This window comes from Camellia sinensis, chromosome 7 (genome assembly GCF_055761805.1).
Source record: "Camellia sinensis isolate YWXY chromosome 7, ASM5576180v1, whole genome shotgun sequence".
Taxonomy (NCBI): domain Eukaryota; kingdom Viridiplantae; phylum Streptophyta; class Magnoliopsida; order Ericales; family Theaceae; genus Camellia; species Camellia sinensis.
Window position 1 is genome coordinate 43,142,099 of NC_138967.1, and position 20,285 is coordinate 43,162,383.

The 20,285-nt window shown below is 36.8% G+C and overlaps 1 protein-coding gene and 1 pseudogene across 1 annotated transcript; both read right to left on the bottom strand.

Moving 5' to 3' along the window:
• Positions 1–14,051: 14,051 nt before the first annotated feature.
• LOC114311594 (uncharacterized) lies at positions 14,052–16,178 on the bottom strand (annotated as a pseudogene).
• Positions 16,179–17,455: 1,277 nt separating this feature from the next.
• LOC114311595 (uncharacterized) lies at positions 17,456–18,681 on the bottom strand. Its single transcript, XM_028257721.2, has 2 exons — positions 18,403–18,681; positions 17,456–18,013 (listed from the first exon to the last, which is right to left on the bottom strand). Exons 1-2 carry the CDS (start codon positions 18,679–18,681, stop codon positions 17,456–17,458), a joined length of 837 nt encoding a protein of 278 aa, XP_028113522.2.
• Between the last annotated feature and the right edge of the window lie 1,604 nt (positions 18,682–20,285).

A 20,285-nucleotide genomic window follows, 5' to 3' on the forward strand; every position in this document is an offset into this window, starting at 1 on the left:
TAGAGTTTGCCTACAACAACAGTTTTCAGTCTAGCATCGGTATGGCACCGTTTGAGGCCTTGTATGGCCGACCGTGTAGATCTCCAGTGTGTTGGGCCGAGGTGGGTGATGCACCTTTGTTGGGTCCGGAGTTGGTTAGGGAGACGACGGAGAAAGTTGAGATTATCCGTAGGAGGCTTGTTACAGCCCAGAGTCCACAAAAGAGTTATGCCGACCGTAGGAGGAGGCCTTTGGCGTTTGAGGTAGGTGATCATGTCTTTCTGAAGATATCACCTAGGCGAGGTCTGATGAGGTTTGGGAAGAGTGGGAAGTTATCCCCTCGGTTTATTGGTCCTTTTGAGATCCTTGAGAAGATAGGTGAGGTTGCTTATCGGTTAGCCTTACCGCCGCAGTTGTCCGGGGTGCATGACGTGTTTCATGTGAGTATGCTTCGGAAGTATGAGCCAGATCCATCACATGTGCTGGATTGGACCGATTTAGAGGTAGATGAGGATGCCTCGTATGAGGAGAGACCGGTTCGGGTCTTGGATAGGCGGGATCAGGTCCTGCGTGGTAAGACCATTCCTTTGGTGAAAGTCTTGTGGAAACATCACGGAGTGGAGGAAGCCACTTGGGAACGTGAGTTGGAAGTCCGTGAGAAATATCCGGACTTGTTTGTTGATGTGTGATCTTGTATTTAAATTTTCCGTTTTGTTGAACTTAAGAGCTTTTATATATGTCTTAAGTTGTGAAACATTGAAAATGTTTGGTTTATTGAAAGTATGTTTTGGAACTTGCCTCATATGGAAGTTGAATGTAACATTATATCTGTTGAATATATTGTTGAAATTGGAAGGATAGTGCATAATGTTGATGCATGTTGAAAGTACATATGTTGTTTACATATTGTGATTTGTCTCTTGTTTAAGGGATGGGATGACCGGTAATGGGTCGAATTGTTGACTGTTCAAGTGTAACACTGTTTAAAATGGAGGAAAGCTTGTTTTGCAACTTGTGCTTAATTTCGGGGGCGAAATTCTTTAAAGGGGGGGAGGTTATAGCGATCCCGGGTTTACCCTTGTTATACCGTGATCCGGACATGTGTCCGTGGATGTTGGTAGTTGTCTATCATCTTGTTTGCATCCTTTTTACTTAGTATTTGAGTTATGGGATGTGTTGGGCAGGTTTGTTTCAGGTTGGTTGAGTTTAGAAACCAAAACTAGTTGCCCAGATTTTTGGCCTGTCCGCTCGAGCGGAGGTGTTGGCGCTCGAGCGGGGAATACATCCATCCAGTATCTTGTTGTGCAGTGTTGTGAGCTCGAGCGTAGGGTTGGGAGCTCGAGCGGAGGCCTGGTTCTGCGAAAGTGCTGGGCGAGTGCATTCTGCGCTCGAGCGGGAGGTTGGCCGCTCGAGCGGAAGTCTGTGAGTGGCCGCTCGAGCGGGGTGTTTTACGCTCGAGCGGAGACCTGGGTTAAAGTCCCGAATTTGTGACTCTTTAAATCACTTTTTCACTTTCTCTTCTCTCTCTTACTTTTCCAAAAACACCATTGTTGAGTCTTTCTCTCTAGATACTACCTTCTCTCTAGGTTTTGATCTAGTAGGAGTGATTTGCTCACCTTTGGCCTTTACAAAAAGATTGTTGATCGTCGAGGGCTACATTTTAATCTGAAAATCACGGGTTTTGGAGCACGTTGGGTTTTGTAGTCTTCTCCTTTGGGACTCCGAATTTGAGGTAGGGATAACCTACTCCTCTCTATGGGTTTTGTCTTTAAATTTTGGTATTTTGAGATGTTGGGCTTGGTTTGGTAAATTGTGAAAGTTTGGGGCTTTTGTGTAATTTTACAAAAGTTGGGGTTTTATTCATAATAAACCTAGATGCATGTTTGGCATAGAAAATGGAATGATTGTTGAATCATTGATGAAAATGGGACCTAAGGGTTGAAATGGTAATTATGGAAAAAGGCCTAATTACATTGTTTAATTAATTGGGATAATTAATTGGTGAGAAATGAGGAAATGAAATGTTGATTGAATATCCATTTGTGCATTTATTTTCTGTTTTAGAAATAACTGCTTTGGGCTATCGGTGGAGGATAGTCGAGATTGTTGTAGACAATGCATGATGATTAGGTAAACGGAAACTAATCAATGGAATGTGTCATGGAACTTGACGGTTGATAGAATACATTAATTGTGTGTATTGTGTGATTGTATATAGAACCAATGTGTTTATATACGTTATGTGTAGAGGAGGAGATAGGGGATGTACTCCGCGGTTTAGGGGAAGATAGGGGATGTACCTCTAAACCGGATAGGTATTGGGAGGAGATAGGGGATGAACTCCGTAGACAGAGCTCATATGCTTGTCTAGAGAAGTGAAGATAGAGCTCATATGCTTATCTTTGTGAAGTGTGGATACAGCTTGTATGCTTATCTGTGGATATTGTTGATATACATATCTGTTGTGAAGTGTGGATACAGCTTGTATGCTTATCTGTGGATATTGTTGATATACATATCTGTTGTGAAGTGTGGATACAGCTTGTATGCTTATCTGTGGATATTGTTGATATACATATCTGTTGAGAATGTGGATATAGCTTTTATGCTTATCTGAATGTGAGATATAGTTTTTATACATATCTGTGGAAATGATGACAGAGCTAGCATGCTTATCTGTTGAAAAAGGGAAAATGAAAAGTAATTGGGACTTGTAAGTCGTTGACATAAATATGTAATTTATGTGATTGTATCAGTGTCGACCAACTATCAATTGCTAATGTTTTAGTCATTGTCCATGGTTGGTTTAGTGTATTTCTACTGGGCTGTGGCTCACCCTATATGGGAATATCATTTTCAGGTACAGGAAGCATGCCACCTCCAAGGACATAGCTTGGGAGGCTAGAGGCGGACATAGCGTAGTTGTTTTACTTTTGATGTATTACATGTAACTTCAAGCCAAGGGCTTAATGTGTAAACGAGTTAGTACTCTTTTGTTGAAACCAAGTGTTAACTTGGAAAGCTGTAAGCCCGTAGGGCATTTTGTTTTGATGTTAACATGTAATACTTATGTAATGAAACTCAATGAAATAAAGGAATGTGGTTAGTTTATATGTAAATGCTTGTCTTATCTGATGGGTTTAATGTTATTATTTTGAGGGCGTTACAACTTGGTATCAGAGCGTACCGGGTTCGAATACTTTGGGTACGTGGGAAGTGATTAGTATCACAATGGGTTTGTCTCGCTTGATAGAGACTTAGATGTAGTATCATAGGCTATGTGCTTAAGTGATAACATGCTTATGTGACTATGTGGGTATGGGATTTAATTTCTGGGATGTTGATTGGATCCTTGAGTTTCTGGGAGTCTTGTTGGAAAGGCACTTGATCAATGCTGTTTCTAACCGGAACTCTAGTAACGCCTCGGACTGTCATTATCCGGAAATGAAGTTCGTAAGTGCTTATGTGTTTATGTGCTTATGTGGAGTGAACTACACTTGTCCATGCATTAGGACGTGAGTGTTTAGTTTCGGCACATTTATGAATGTGCTAACGTTCTGTGTTGCCTTTATTAGGATGTCAGGACGAGGAAGAGGTGCTAGGCGTGGTAGACCTGCGAGGCAGGAAGTACCGTTACAGGGTGAGATTCCGGCAGTGCAGGAGGGAGTTGGGCAGGCCAATGTGGCCGAGCCAGTGGGTCAGCAGGCTATGGGTGCCTTGGCCAGAGAGATAGCAGGAGCTTTGGGTATTCTTAGAGCTGGGAATCAGGCAGCTGAGACAGGGCCTTCCTTCTTGAAGAGGGAGTTCTTTCGGTGTAATCCGGACGAGTTTATCGGGGATCCTAAAGAGCCGCTTAAGGCAGATGAATGGCTCGAACAGACAACGAAGACGTTTGAAATGCTTGGCATCGAGGACGGAGCACTGAAAGTGACCTTGGCATCCTTCCAACTGAAGGGAGATGCGGGTCAATGGTGGAAGTACGAGAAGGCTCGTGTGGGCAGTACTTGGGAGGCGTTTATAAATGCTTTTCAGGAGAGGTTTTTGTCTGCAGTAGCTAGGGAGAAGCTGAGAGATCAGTTTAGCCGGCTTAATCAGCAGAGCTTGTCAGTGGCCGAGTTTGAGGCTACTTTTACCAGTCTGTCCAGGTTTGCACCTGAACTGGTGGCGTCTGAGGAACGCCGTTGTTATGAGTTTGAGCGGAAGTTGAGGCGGGGCCTCAAGTTGAGAATTGGTGGGTCATATATTCGAGAGTATAGACACCTAGTGGACGCTGCGGCTCATATGGAGCTTATGATGCAGGAGGAGGATGAGGGTCAGAGAGGCTCCAAGAGGAGCCAGGATAGTCAGAGTGATGGCAGGAGGCAGAGGGGTTATAACCCTCAATGAAATAAAGGAATGTGGTTAGTTTATATGTAAATGCTTGTCTTATCTGATGGGTTTAATGTTATTATTTTGAGGGCGTTACAGTCAAATTTGTATGGAGTGAGACTTGTGAAAAGTCATTCCAGGAGTTGAAGGTTAGACTGACCACCGCTCCAGTATTGATTATTCCAGAGAGAGGGTTGGGTTATGCAGTCTATTGTGACGCCTCACGAGAGGGTCTTGGTTGTGTGTTAATGCAAGAAGGGAAAGTAGTTTCCTATGGCTCACGTCAGTTGAAAATTCACGAGCAAAATTATCCTACGCATGATCTAGAGTTAGCAGCTGTGATATTTGCCTTGAAGATTTGGAGGCATTATCTTAATGGTGAGAGATTTGAGGTATTCTCGGATCATAAGAGTCTGAAATATTTGTTTACACAAAAAGACTTGAACTTGAGGCAGAGGAGGTGGATGGAGTTCATAGAGGATTATGACTTTGAATTGCATTATTATCCGGGAAAGGCCAATGTGGTGGCCGATGCCCTTAGCAGGAAACCTGTTGGTGTCATAGCTAGTATAGCCATCCGAGAATGGGAGATGTTGGGTGCACTTGGGGAGTTTAATTTACTACTGGGCGAATCCATTGAGGCTGCGGCCTTGTTTTCTGTTGTTGTACAGCCTTCACTCGTGACTCGAGTGTTAGAGGCTCAGAGGGGTGACCTTGAGGTAGAAACCCTCCGTGAGAAGATTTCCGGTGCGAAGATTGAGAAGGGTTTGACGGTGTATCCCGACCTGAGTGTGAGATACCAAGACCGTCTGTTTGTGCCAGAGTCTTGTCGAGAGGAGGTACTCCGAGAGTTTCATCATTCACGCCTTGCGGTGCATCCGGGAGGCACTAAGATGTATCGAGATTTGGGTCGCCAGTTCTGGTGGCAGGGTATGAAGAGAGATGTGGCAGCTTTCGTATCTAAGTGCCTTACTTGTCAGCAAGTGAAGGCCGAACATCAGTGGCCAGCGGGTTTGTTGCAACCCTTGCCTATTGCCAAGTGGAAGTGGGAACATGTTACTATGGACTTCGTTGTGGGTCTTCCGAGGACTCAGCGGGGTAGTGATGCTATTTGGGTAGTTGTGGACCGGTTGACTAAGTCGGCGCAGTTTATTCCTATGCGTGTTAGAGATTCAGTCGATCATCTGGCTGATTTATATATTCGGGACGTAGTGAGGTTACACGGGGTTCCAGTGACGATCGTCTCAGATAGAGATCCTCGTTTTACTGCCAGGTTGTGGCAGAGTTTGCAGAGTGCCTTAGGCACTAAGTTGACCTTTAGCACGGCTTATCATCCTCAGACTGACGGACAGTCCGAGCGTACTATTCAGATCCTTGAGGATATGCTTCGGGGTTGTGTTCTAGACTTTAGTGGGTCGTGGGAGAGGCACTTGTCGTTGGTGGAGTTTGCCTACAACAACAGTTTCCAGTCTAGTATCGGTATGGCACCATTTGAGGCCTTGTATGGCCGACCGTGTAGATCTCCTGTTTGTTGGGCCGAGGTGGGTGATACACCTCTGTTGGGTCTGGAGTTGGTGAGGGAAACGACGGAGAAAGTTGAGCTTATCCGTAAGAGGCTTGTTACAGCACAGAGTCGTCAGAAATCTTATGCAGACCGTAGGAGGAGACCTTTGGTGTTTGAGTTGGGTGATCATGTCTTTCTGAAGATATCACCTAGGCGGGGTTTGATGAGGTTTGGGAAGAGCGGGAAGTTGTCCCCTCGGTTCATTGGTCCGTTTGAGATCCTTGAGAGGATTGGCGAGGCTGCTTATCGTTTAGCCTTACCGCCGCAGCTGTCCGAAGTACATGACGTGTTTCATGTGAGTATGCTTCGGAAATATGAGCCGGATCCATCACATGTGTTGGATTGGACCGATTTAGTGGTTGATGAGGATGTCTCGTATGAGGAGAGACCGGTTCAGGTCTTGGATAGGCGGGATCAAGTTTTGCGAGGCAAAACCATCCCTTTGCTCAAAGTTTTGTGGAAACATCACGGAGTGGAGGAAGCCACTTGGGAACGTGAGTTGGAAGTTCGTGAAAAATACCAGGACTTGTTTATCGATTTGTAATCTTGTATTTAGATTTTGTAATATTGTTAAACTTAAGAGCCTTATATATGTCTTAAGTTGTAAAACATTGAGTATGTTTTGGTAAATGGGTGTATATTGAAACTTGCTTCATTATAGAAGTTTAGTGTAACGTTGCATATGTTGATTATATTGTTGAATGAGTTGTATATATCATGCAATTGAATATGATATGGGAATTGCTAACATTGAAAGGAATAATGCACAATAATGATACAGGTTGAGATATATGTTGTTTTATATATATATTGTGAGATGCCTCTTGATCAAGAGATGAAGTGACCAGTATTGGGTCAAGCTGTTTATTATTGTTATATAATCTCTTTGGGAATTGAGAAAAACTTGTTTTTTATAAACTTATGCTTAATTTCGGGGACGAAATTCTTTTAACGGGGGGAGGTTATAGCGACCCCGGTCTTTTCCCATTTGATTATTTTATCCGGACTTAGGTTCCGTAGATTCTGTTATTGTATAATTGTTGTTGTCGTTCTTTATTTTCTCATTTGGAGTTATAGGATGTGTTGGGCAGGTTTGTTTCAGGTTGGTTGGGTTCGGAAAGCAAGTGGTGCTGTCCAGTTTTTGGGTTGGTCGCTCGAGCGAGGACTTGGTCGCTCGAGTGAGTGTTGTATTTTGGGACTGGTGGCTCGAGCCAGCTTTTACTCGCTCGAGCGAGAGATTACGTCCAGTATAGACCTGAAGCATTGCATTCTTGGCTCGAGCGAGATTTTCTTCGCTCGAGCGAGTCTTCCTTGTGTCTGGTCGCTCGAGCGACCAAGTCTTCGCTCGAGCGAGCCTGCCTAGTTTAATTAGACAGCAGCGGGTTTTCAATCAGTTTTTCATCCTCTCCTAGTTTCCAAACCCTAGGTCCGACTCCTCTCTCTCTAAACTCATCTTCTCTCTAGGTTTTCATCTACTTCTAGTGTGAATCTATCTTAAGTTCTTTGTAAGAAAGATAGAGGGCGGCTTGGGCTTCATTCTAATCTGAAAAATAGTGGATTTGGAGCATTTGGATTTTGGGTCATCTTCTCCATTTGTGCTCTTCGTTCGAGGTAGGGATTTCCTACTCCATTTTATAAGTTTTGTTCTAAGTTTTGGTATATTGATATGTTGGGGTTACTTTGATAATTTGGGAAAAACTCTAGTTGTATTAATTAATTAATTTGTATAATTAATTTAAGGGAATTGGGGAATTTGGTTAAATTCATGAAATTGGGGAATTTCTTGAATTAAATGGTGTAGTTGGATAATGTAAATCACTCGCCTATTGAATTGATGATATATTTATTTCCAAACCTAGAAATAACTGTTTTGGGCTATCGGTGGAGGATAGTCGTGCTTGTTATAGACACTGCATGTGGATTAGGGATAACTGAAACTAATCATTGATTAAGTCATCAATTTTGACTGCTGAATTAATACAGACATTATGTGTATTGATTGTGTGTTGTATATGTTATGTGTATGCATACATTGTTTTGTGTGGGAGGAGATAGGGGATGGACCTCTAAACCGGATTTTGTTTGGGAGGAGATAGGGGATGGACTCCATTAGCATCACTTTTATGTGAGCTTATCTATATTGAAGTGTTTTATTGATACAGCACTAAAATGTGTATCAAACTGGAAGTATGAAGTGTTTTGATTTGAGCCTGAGTCTCAATTGTTTGTTGACATTGGAAGAACGTGAATATGATATATATATATCGTTTACTGTTGAAAGTTTGGCCAGGTTCTGAGCCATATTGATAATATTGGTAAGTAAAACGTGTTTTAGACATTAGTGTCATGAGACTGGATAATAATGTAATTGATTTTCTTGGTTAACCATCTATTGAATGCTATTGCTTTATTCAATGCTTATGTTTGGTTTAGTATATTTCTACTGGGCTGTGGCTCACCCTATACGGGAACATCATTTTCAGGTTCAGGTGATAAGCTACCTCCAAGGGCTTAGCTTGGAAGGAATTGGAGTTGAAGACTCTATTTAGTTTGGTTGTCATTTATTTTGCTATTACATGTAAACACTCAAACCAAGGGCTTAACTTGTTGTTGAGTTAGTACTCATATTTTGTGTCCAAGTGTTGGCTTGGAAAGATATAAGCCCGTAGGGCATTTACTTTGATGTTACATGTAATGTTTTTCAATAAGAATACTCTGATGAATGGTATAATGGTTGGTTTTCTTTTATTAATGCATGTCAATGTTATATATATTATTATGGGTTTATTTTGAGGGCGTGACACATTGGGATCTGTTAGGGTGATTTTGAACAACTTGTGCCACATGGAGTAAACCTCTGCATCATCACCAACCCAACTTTCAATAATTCCACTATGATTAAGTAAACGAACATCCTTGGCGGAGTTGATGAGGTGATCCATGAAGACAATATAGTCACAAACGTACTTTGGCTTATGATATGAAGGGCACAGCTCAAATGCAACTAGATTTGTCAAGAAAGACTCTGTATAGTCTATGATGGATAATAGTGGAATTTTTTCAAGCCCCACTAATGAATTTTATATCAAACAAGTTGTTTCCCTCGGCCTTCTTGAATTGAACCCCAGCCTCCTAAAGTTCCGTTGCAGAATTTATGAACTCCCATTTCTTTCTCGTTACATTTCTCTTCGTCTCATCAAACATTTCTATTCGTCTCGTTACACCAACAATTATGTGCTAGGTCAAGTAGATGTTTGATGTTGTCGATTGAGATTTGACTAGGATCTTGTAATTTATTCTCTGGTGTTATGTTTCTCAAAAAACGTAAGGCTATTTGAATGATTCCCAAGTTCGAATCGCTATTAGTCATGTCAAACAAACAATTAAGGATAAAGAACGAAAGTTGATTTTCAAGTAGAATTAAATCACGTCCTATGGCATACAAAATCTGCTGTGATTGGAAAATATGATCACCCTCAGCTAGCGGTTCTTCACCTGGCAAGCAGAACATCATAAACTTGCGAAATACCTCAAGAGAAAAGCTAGGGATCATGAAATTTTTTTCATGAAAATGATCATGAAAGATTTGTGACCCTTTGATTACTTTGATTAGTATGTGGTGCAGTGTAATCCAAGGGTCATAAATCTTTCATGATCATTTTCATGAAAGTTTTTTCATAATACCTATAAACTGATCTGAGTCAACGCCAAGGCCAAGGATACTGGTTTCTTCCACATAACACTCGCGTGCTCTATCTTCCAATTCTCTTATGGCCATGACATATCTATTCACACTCGTCTCGCTTCTTCAGCTCAGAAATCTTTGTAGGTACCGTAATTTGTGGAGTTCCATTTCTTGTAGGTTTGTTTTACCATGATGGTAAGGACCAATAGCAACTATTGATGGTTCATAGGCTTTCTCATTTTCCTTTCGTAAGTGATCATACATTCTGAAGATACAACACTTAGAGGATGGACCACGGATTAGATAACTTAGCAAACTTTTCTACAATACTAATGGAGACATGATCATCAACTCTTCCTTTCAGTTTTCTTGTGCCCATGACTTCCGTGAAACAAACTAATTGTCATGCTTTTGTTATATATATGTATACATATAAATATATGTATAATTATTAACATAGAAATAATTAATAATAAATAAATTGGTCCTTCAATCTAAATTGATAATTAAAATTAATAATTTTGGAACCCTTATTAATTTTTTAAGGTTTTAATTTGATTCTTTCGTCTAAATAAGACGTTAAAATTAATAATTTTAGAATGCTAGTAAATTTTTCTAAGATATACACACACAAAATAACAAAAGTTTAGACAAAATAATCAAATTAAAACTAGTTTTAAAGTATAAGAACCACATTGTTCCAATTTAACCTATAGAAACTAAAGTGAAATTTGGATCAAACTTAGGATGAAAAGTGTAATTAATCTATTCCTACGAGATGTGTTTTTGGATAGCAAGTGAGCCGTTTGGGTTTATTCTTTTTGTTTTTTTTTTCTTTAATATGTTTGAGAAATTATTAAAAAAGTTACTTTCGTTTATAAAAAAAAATTACATTTGAGTTTTTTAATTAATGACAAAAGATTTGATGAATTTTTAGCTTTCTTCAATAGAGGCGAACTTTGTTATGATGTTGGCAAACATACCGTCCTTCTATGTTTCCTCAATATTCACTTGTGAGAAATATAAGGATATAAACTTTTTTTTAATGCATTTTATATATTTTTTGATAAATGTTACGTGGTTTCCTAATAAATTATGATAATTTCTAGTTTAAAAATAAAATTATGTATTTTTATGGTTTACAATAATACTGAATTACAAAATGTGTAACATTATACCGCAAAAAATGCATAGCATTACAACAAAATTGTGTAATTTCATTTCTACCAAAAAATTATATACATCTCTCACAAAAATGTATAACTTATATGAAGAAAATGCCTAACAAGGTAAATATAAGGGGACGTACTAAAAATATTCCCTTCTTATAATTGTCACATGTGCTACGGAGTTGCTATGGTGTACATATTTAAAAAGTACATATTGTATAGACTTTACCACAAGGGATGTAACTTAATTATAATATTCCTTAACAAATACCACATATGTGGCTCCCTCTAGGTTGTTCACTATTTTAATATCGATTCTATCACATTTTTTTTAATGGAAGAAAAACAATTTCGAACATTGCTTAAGAAGTCTTATTTTAGTAGATAGATTGACTTAGGGTTGATATTTTATGTAACCCAACGTGTTTTTTTTTTTAACCCAACACTGATACAAGAAAATATGCTTATATATATATATATATATAAATATTTCATCTTATTTTTTACTTTTTATATTAATAGAAATTGATATAGTTCATATTTTTTTTAAAGAAATTATTAATATATGTTTGTTTCTCTATGCTAAAATTTTGAATCAGTCCCTAATTCCAACTTTTGAACATTTCAAAAAATTTCACAAGGAGAAAAGGAATTGATGCAAGTTGGTGCCAAATTACTATGCAATCAGCAAAAATATATGTGGACAAAATGCAAGCATAAAAATATATTTAAAAATTATTAAATGATTTAAATTCAACATTTTGTATAGTATAACTCACGTCAGGATAGGATAGTTGGCTCAATAGTCCATGTATCTGTCTCTTAGGATAGTGAGAATGTTAGATGTTCAGGTTTTGAGTTCACGGAGTAAGTGAGGTCCTTTTATTATAATCTAACTTACTAATCCATAGACTAAAAAAAAAAAAAAAAAAAAAAAAACCCTCACATCTTCACAAACATGGAAAATTTATTCATAAATCCCATATAGGAGAATATTGATCCATTTAGTCCTAAAAATTTTCTTATGAACCAATTAATAATTTTTGTTTTGGAAAGTTATATTTATTTTATTTGGTGTCATTTGAATTTAAGTGAATGCTCTTTTGTGGTTTATTTTTCTAATTTTCATACTCATTTTTGGGACGGAAATGGAAAAGTGATATGTGGAAGATTCTTTTTAGAAGGATTGGTAGCTGAAGTGTTGGTTGTCGAGCCTAAAAATATACATTTCTGCTAGTGTGGTTTTCTAATATTACATTGAAGTATTACATTAGAGTGCTATACTTAGAGAAAAAAAAAAGTACACTAAGGAGCTTTTGTGTGTTACATTGATTGGAATGTTACGTTTGGAAAAAAAATAAACTAAAGAGTTGTTTTTGGAATGTTACATTGTTAAGTTTGAGAAAAGTACACACTAAGAAGTTTTTTAGTGTGTTATATTGGAGTGTAATGATTGGAAAAAGTATACTAAATAGTTTTTTTGAAGTGTTACATTTAGTAATTTTAACATTATGAGAAAACTCACATTTATCTTTTAACACATTACACGCGTTTATACTTAGTTATTTATGTAATTCGTACTAGAATGAAACCTTTGGATCTATAAAAAAAATAGAGTACCAAATAGTACATAAGATCACTATTTCAGATTTAGTGGTGCTTCGCCTCTTCTTCTTTTTTTATTACTTTTTAAATTTATATTACATTATTTGGTATAATTGTATTTTACAATTTATTAAGTAGAAATATATATATATATATATATATATATTTGGATCAATCAAAAGAAAACATTTATTGATGAAACAAATAATACAAAAACATGAGCATAACATCAATAAAGGGAAAGAAAGGTGATGCAAATATCATCATAGTTTACATTCTAAATCCCAACTAGGTTGGCACCCAGAAGAAAACCCAATCATCTGACAACACCACCCTAGGCTGGTGAGAAACCAACCAAAAAAAAAAAAAAAAAAAAAAAAAAAAAAAAAAAAAAAAAAGAACAAAACAAACAACAACACAAGCAATCCACCCACAATCTACACCTAGGCAGACCAGCCACCAACACCTCGCCATCTCAAATACAGAACCTCACTTGACTCAGATTTTCCACAATTTGATGCACAGAGTACTGGACAGAAGGCTTGGACGACTTAACCCACAACCCAACTCTCACTTTCAACACCTCACACAGCTCATTCATATATGGTTGCTTGCCATTAAACACAACCTCATTTCTTAGCCTCCAAGTGGACCACAACATTACTACTGGTACAAGCAACCAAATTTTCTTAACAGATTTTTTGTGCTTAGTTCCCAACCACCAAGTTAGCACTTCATCCACAATAGTAGGAGAAACCCAACAGAGATTCCACCACTGTAACAAACATCCCCAAACCTTCCAAATCTGAAAACACTGCACAAAGAGATGATCCACAGATTCCACAGCAGCTGAACAGAAAGGGCAATCAGTCACAGCAGTATGACCTAACACTCCAAATTTTTACAGAACAACAGCTGTTTTGATCTTACCTCTCCGAGCCAACCAACTTATAAATTGTGCTTTGGGTGGTGCTGCATTAATCCAAATCATCTTAGGAACAGGTAACCTAGGTCCAGACCTTAACAGCAACCATTTCCTCACAGATAGCACTGAAAACTCACCAGAAGAGGCAGTCCACCTCTTAAAATCTTGCAGCTCCACATTCAGCATAGGAACATCCCTTGTCAACAAATGAAACTTCCTCACATCCTCTTCCTCCCAAGCAAATAATGACCTTCTGAATTAAAGCCTCCAATCACCCTCACTGTCCCTCCTCTGCATAAATGAACACAACAGTCCATCTTTATCCATAAAGAGCCTAAACAATTTGGGAAACTCCTCTTTCAATTGTAAATCCCTAAACCATCTATCATGCCAAAACTGAATCCTACACCCATTCCCAACCACAATCTTGCACTGTGACACAAAAAACTGAAACAGCTTCGGATTAGATCTTTCCACACTTAGAACATCACTCCACAAAATAGATTCCTTACCCTCCCCATCCTTCAATGGTAGCCATCTACCACCTGTAGCCAGTGGCGACTCTAGGAATTTTTGTCAGTGGTGTCAATCAAAAACTTAAATACCATATATCTTACAGAAAATTCACATTAATCATTATATCACCTATGGAGAAAAAAATCAACAAATTAATTTAAATTCTAAAATTATAAACAAAAATATTTCAATATATTGATACTATTGTTTAAGCAAAAAGACATGCAAATACACGAGCTTCTACAATTGACCATGACGAGATTTCATATTTTGAAATCGTTGCATAATAAGCTCATTATCAACACTATCAAATATATCTTTCTCAATATATGTAACCAAACAATCATTCAACCATTGATCTTCCATTCGGTTACGCAATCGATTCTTTATGAATTTCATTGCTGAAAATGCTCTTTCCACTGTTGCAGTCGCAACTGGTAAAATCAACGCCAATTTCACAAGCAAATAGACTAATGGATATACAATATCTTTCTTTGTCTCTACCAACTTTCTAGTAAGGTCACCAATTCCTTTGAGTTCGGAAAATTCATTGCTAGAGCGCATGTCAACAATGTAGTTTTGAAGTTGATTATCAAGTGCCATGAGATCTACCGCAGAAAAATCAGATGGATAGAATTCAGCAAGATGGATTAACTTTTGCTTATCAAAAGCACAAAATGAATTATTGGGGTTCAAGCATGCCACGCATAGAAGCAACTCTGTACTTGCCTCTGTAAACCGGTTGTTAAGCTCTTGAAGTTGCATATCTATAACAGTGTAGAAGATCTCAACACGGTAGTGGTATAAATTTGTGATTTCAGGAGCTTTGCGGCGTAACCTCCCACGAGCTACAAATCTATCATCGATGTTAGGGATAGGAATATCATGTTCACAGCAAAATAAGTACACTTCTTCCAATAGGGATTCCCATTCATCATCTCTCATCATTTGCAATCGTTGCTTAGACACTTTAACTAATGTCATTGCATTTACAATATCTTGATCTTTTCTTTGTAGTGCTAATGACAACTCATGTGTGATCCCTAATGTATTTTTCATCAAGTGTAAAGTGAAGACAAATTCAAAAGATTGCATTGAATCCATAAGAGAACGAGCTTCAACTCTTCGCTCGGCGTGTAAACCATCCTCTTTAACAACCTCAAGCACATCAATAACAGATGGGAACATCAAAATCAAGTTTATAATTGTTCCATAATGTGATCCCTAACGTGTATCACCAGCCCTTTTAAGATTAGTTTCTTGATTCAAACCTTGCCCACTTAAGAGTTCACCATTGTTCAATGCTTCAGCAACTTTAGTAGCTTGTGCCTCTCGAAGAATATCCCGTCTCTTACAAGACCCTCCAACAACATTCACCAAATTGGAAACCAAGCAAAAAACTTCAGCAACATCAATGTGATTTTTAGCAACAGCAATAAGAGTCAACTAAAGTTGATGAGCAAAACAATGAACATAATACGCTGATTTATTCTCCCTCAGAATTAAAGTTTTAAGACCATTGAATGCACCTTGCATATTAGAAGCTCCATCATAACCTTGCCCACGTATTCTTGCTAAGCTCAATCCATGCCTAGAAAACAAAGACTCAATTGCCGCCTTAAGTGATAAAGCTGTGGTATCTGCTACATGTACAATACCAAGAAACTGCTCTGTAACAATACCCCTTTTATCTACATAACGCAGAACAACAGCCATTTGTTCTTTGATCAACACATCACGAGATTCATCGACTAATATTGAAAAATACTCATTGCCAAGATCTAGGATGATAGCATTGGTAGTTTCACTTGCTGCAGCATTGGCAATATCTTTTTGAATATTAGGATGACATAACTTGTTATTTTTTGGAGTATTCTTCAACACAACTTCATTGATAGATTCATTGTGATCAGCTAGAAATTGTAAAAGCTCAAGGAAATTTCCTTTACTACTTGAATCATTAGATTCATCATGACCACGAAACGCTAAACCTTGTCGTAAAAGAAACCTTATGCAATCAATTGATGCGTTCAAACGAGTTCGATATTCAATCTTTGCTTGTTCAGATTGCTTAGAAAAAGCACTTTCAATGTGTTGCTTTTGTTTCATAAGAACCTCACACTTCGTCACAGCTTGATTATGAGCACTATTAAGACCCCCAACGTGAATTCGTAGCCTTTCTTTCTTGTTCCAAGTTGTGAACCCTCCCGCCACAAAAGTGTCACCACCCGCTTGTTTACCGGTATCAGGTCTAAATAAATAACAACATAAGCAAAATACAGCATCCTTTTCTATGCTATATTCCAACCAATTCTTGTTTTCTTTAAACCAAGCAGGATTAAACTGACGCATGACTCCACTAATGTCTCTTTGAGGAAAATTGTGGTCAAGAGGTTGACAAGGACCCTTTTGTAAATATGCTCTTCTGATTTCATCTCGATTGTTAGGATGATAAGAAGAAATTTTTTGTCGTAGCCCCGGGTCAGATGGAAGATTGTTCACATCTACATGACTTTTCTTAGAAGAAGTTTCTTCTGTAAGAGATGAATCTTCTACTACTGTTGATTTTCTTTTAAGAAATTTGTCCATAGCGGTAAAGCTAATTGGCAAAAAAAAATAAAGAAAAACATTGTAAAACATACCACCAAATCAACCACTCATAAATCAATTACAGTGCAACGTAACATCTCTAACAAAGCATACCAAGCATTGAAGCATCATATGCATAATAATACATTTACAAATTATAAACAATTAGTGAGCCAAAAAAACAAAACTAAAGGGGAAAAAAAAAAACCCTAATTTTTAGCCCCAATATAAGGGGGAAGTTAAACAATATTGATGTTTTAACAAAACATATACAAACAAAATATACATAATACATTTACAAACAAGACAATTATTGAACAAAAAAAAAGCCCTAATTTTTACCCCAAAAATTGTTGATTTGTATTTATTCTATCCAAAATACTATAAAATAGAGAAATGATTATACAAAATTTACCTAATAACTGAGTAGAGTAGTTGATGTCATTGTTGGAAAATATTGATGATGAAAACAGAGAGATGTGGAGAGTGATGAAGAATGAGAGAGAGCTTGGAGTTTCTCTAAGCCATCTGCCGCCTTGCCTGAAGCTTGAAATGAAAAGAGATGGCATTGGCAAGGATAGTCTGGCTTCCAATGCAAGGTACAAACAACCACTTTACAAATAAAATATATTAAACAAAAAGTAAACAAAAGATTGATGCACCTTGACATCAGGTCTCCAATTTCCAAAGCAAGAATACAAACTATCAATTTACAAATAAAATATTTTAAACAAAAAGTAGACCCAAAAAAAAAATATGACTTTACAAATAAAATATTTTAAACAAAAAATAGGTAAAAGTTAAAAAGTAAACTTTTTTCATTGGTGGGTTCAAAAGAGTAGGACTTAAAACTATGGGTTCAAAATTGTATTTTAGTGGGTTCAATTACTAATTTTTTTCCTAAAATCTAATATTTATATAATAAATAAATAAATAAATTCAGCCAGGGGGTTCGGGTGACACCCCTGACCAAGCCTTGGAGCCGCCCCTGCCTATAGCCCATACTTATTGATAATAACCTTTTTCTACAGTAAATGATCCTCCACCCCATACCTCTACCACCACTTTAATAACATACAAGCATTAGTATCCCTTGTCTTCCTAATGCCTAACCCTCCTTGGTCTTTGTTCATTGAAACATCATTCCATTTCACCATATGGATCTTCCTTCTCAACTCAGAACTGCCCCATAGGAAAGCTGACTTCAACTTATCAATTTCCTTAGCAATACCAATGGGTAATTTGAATAAAGAAATATAGTAACCAGGAATACTATCCAAAACTGATTTCACCAAAGTTAGCCTTCCAGCAAAAGACAAGAGCTTCATTTTCCACATAGCTAATCTTGACTTAACCTTATCCACCATAGGTTGCCACGCCTTCTTCCTTCGCGGATTCGCACCCAATGGCAAGCCTAGGTACTTTAAAGGTAACTTTTGACTTAAACAATGCAGGGTTGAAGCAAAATCATGAACCATCATATCACTAACTCCAACTCCACACACCACACTTTTATGAAAATTGATCTTCAGCCCTGACATTACCTCAAAACATCTCAGAATTCTTTTAACATTAATAATCTCCTCCCATTCAGCTTCGCGAAACTGCAGATCCTACAATAGTGTCATCTGCAAACTGGAGATGAGACAGCTTCAATACTGCAGATCCTACAATAGCTCCCTGAAATAAACCTTGACTTTTTGCCCTTTCCAACAAAATATTTAACCCTTCTACTGCAATGTTAAACAAAAAGGGTGACAAAGGGTCACCCTGCCGCAACCCGTTTTGTGGGTTGAATTCATTAGTTGGAGAGCCATTAACTAAAACGGATACTCTTGCAGTGGTTACACAGGTTTTCATCCAACCAATCAATCTATCTCCAATCCCAAGATTAGCCATCATGGAAAACATATACTCCCAAATTGACTGAGTCGTAAGCTTTTTCAAAACCCAACTTTACTATGACCCCTTGCGTTTTTGACTTTTTCCACCAATCAACTACCTCATTAGCAATCATTATGCCGTCAAAGATATTCCTACCACCCAAAAAAGCCATCTCCACCTCACTAATGACATTAGGTAGCACCTGTTTCAGTCTTCTTGAAAGCACTTTTGCAAAGATCTTATAGACAACCCCCACTAGACTTATCGGCCTATAATCTGTTAGGCCATTTGGACTTTCCTTTTTCGGTATGAGAGTGATAAAAGAGCTATTTAGCCCTTTAACCAACTTGATATGCTGATAAAACTCCTGCATAAACTTGAATATATCAGTCTTCATAAACTTCTAACATTTCTGAATGCATGCCATATTAAACCTATCCGAACCTGGCGCTTTATTCCCATCACACTCTTTAACAGCCTCACATACTTCTTCCAATGTGAATTCAAGCTCCAGTACTGCCACCACCCTTGCGTGACCAATTGGCACTCTTTAACTTAAGTAATTTAAAAATATATGTTTTTTCATCCTCCACAATAGGAGTGTGGTTTGGTGCGGTATGAAGATAAAATTAAAACGAAATCATGATTTAACAAATCTGCTATTTATAACAACACTGTGTTTTAGATGGTTTCAACTTATAGTTGATCGGAGAATAATTTTAAATAATTATTAAGTATCTGCATTATACATAACATTAATTTGTAACAAATTTTACATTTTAAATCTCTCTCAAATTTTTAGTTTTATATTTCGTTGGAAGTAATGTTAACTATGGTGGAGCGATGAGATTTCAAACACAAGTTTTAAATTTCAAATTGCAAACTAAATTAATCCACAATTAGCAAGAGAATCAATACAAATTAAACAATGTTTATAAACTAAGCGTTATTTTATACAGCCCTACTCCACAATTGGCTGGTGGCACGATCCTTTTTTGCAACTCATGCCACCACCACAATGAGATTGTTTTCTTCCCCTTTCTATCTCTATATGTTTCCCCTTTTCTCTCTCTAAAATATGCCAAAACACATTTTTTCTCTAACAAACCACAAATTCTATAGTTCTAAAAAAATATCATTCGCGTTGTTTTGTTTTCAATTTTCAAAAATAGTTTTCTAAATTTTCAATTCGTATTTTTATATTTTTAATAATTTTTTTAATATTTAAATTCACTTAAGCTTAACATACTTAAAAAGTAAAAAAGTTGTACAAAAATATTTTAAAAATTCATTGAATACAACAAAATATGAAAATGTATTGAATTTTCATATTTCTTTTGTATTTTTTTGTATTTGGAGAGTTTTTTGATGTTTTTTTTTCTTAAATATTATGCTTTTTAAGCATTTTTAGATTGTGTATCTAAAAAATGAAATTTTTGCGTAAAATATTAAAAAATTTACTAAAAACAAAATACGAAAAATAAAAATTTGTGAGATGTAGAGCTTCCTCTATAGCTTTTTAATTGAGTAATTGTGAGATTTCATTTTTTTATATATAATTTCATATTCGATATAGATTCCCTTTAAGGAAAATTTACTTATAAATCTCATCTTGAGGAATGGTGATCCATTTAGTCTCAACGATTTTTTTATAAATCAATTAGTCTCATTGATTTTGGAAAGGTAGATTTAATATATTATTTGGAAATTAGATTTATAGTTATACCCTTATTTCTATTATGTTTTTTTCTTTTTCTTTTTTTTTTCTTCTTTTATTCTAGAAAGGTAAGATACACAATCTATGGGAATCAAATTTATAATGAATTTTATGATAATCTTTTTATTTGAAAATCAAAAGGAATAAAAAAATGACTTGAAATATGAAATTCTTCAAACATTCCAAAGGGATGTGAAAATTGTCAAACATTTCAAAAGGATTACAAAAACTCCTTAATAAATTTTGAAAAAATATATAATTTCAAACTATAACACTCTTATATA

What these genes read in the sequence shown, in the direction of transcription:
- LOC114311595 (XM_028257721.2), bottom strand. Translation starts at nt 18,681, where the DNA reads ATGAAGACTGATATATTCAAGTTTATGCAGGAGTTTTATCAGCATATC. An exon ending in GCATAATGATTGCTAATGAG is followed by an intron (nt 18,014 to 18,402) that starts GTAGTTGATTGG and finishes ACACTATTGTAG; the next exon opens with GATCTGCAGTTTCGCGAAGC.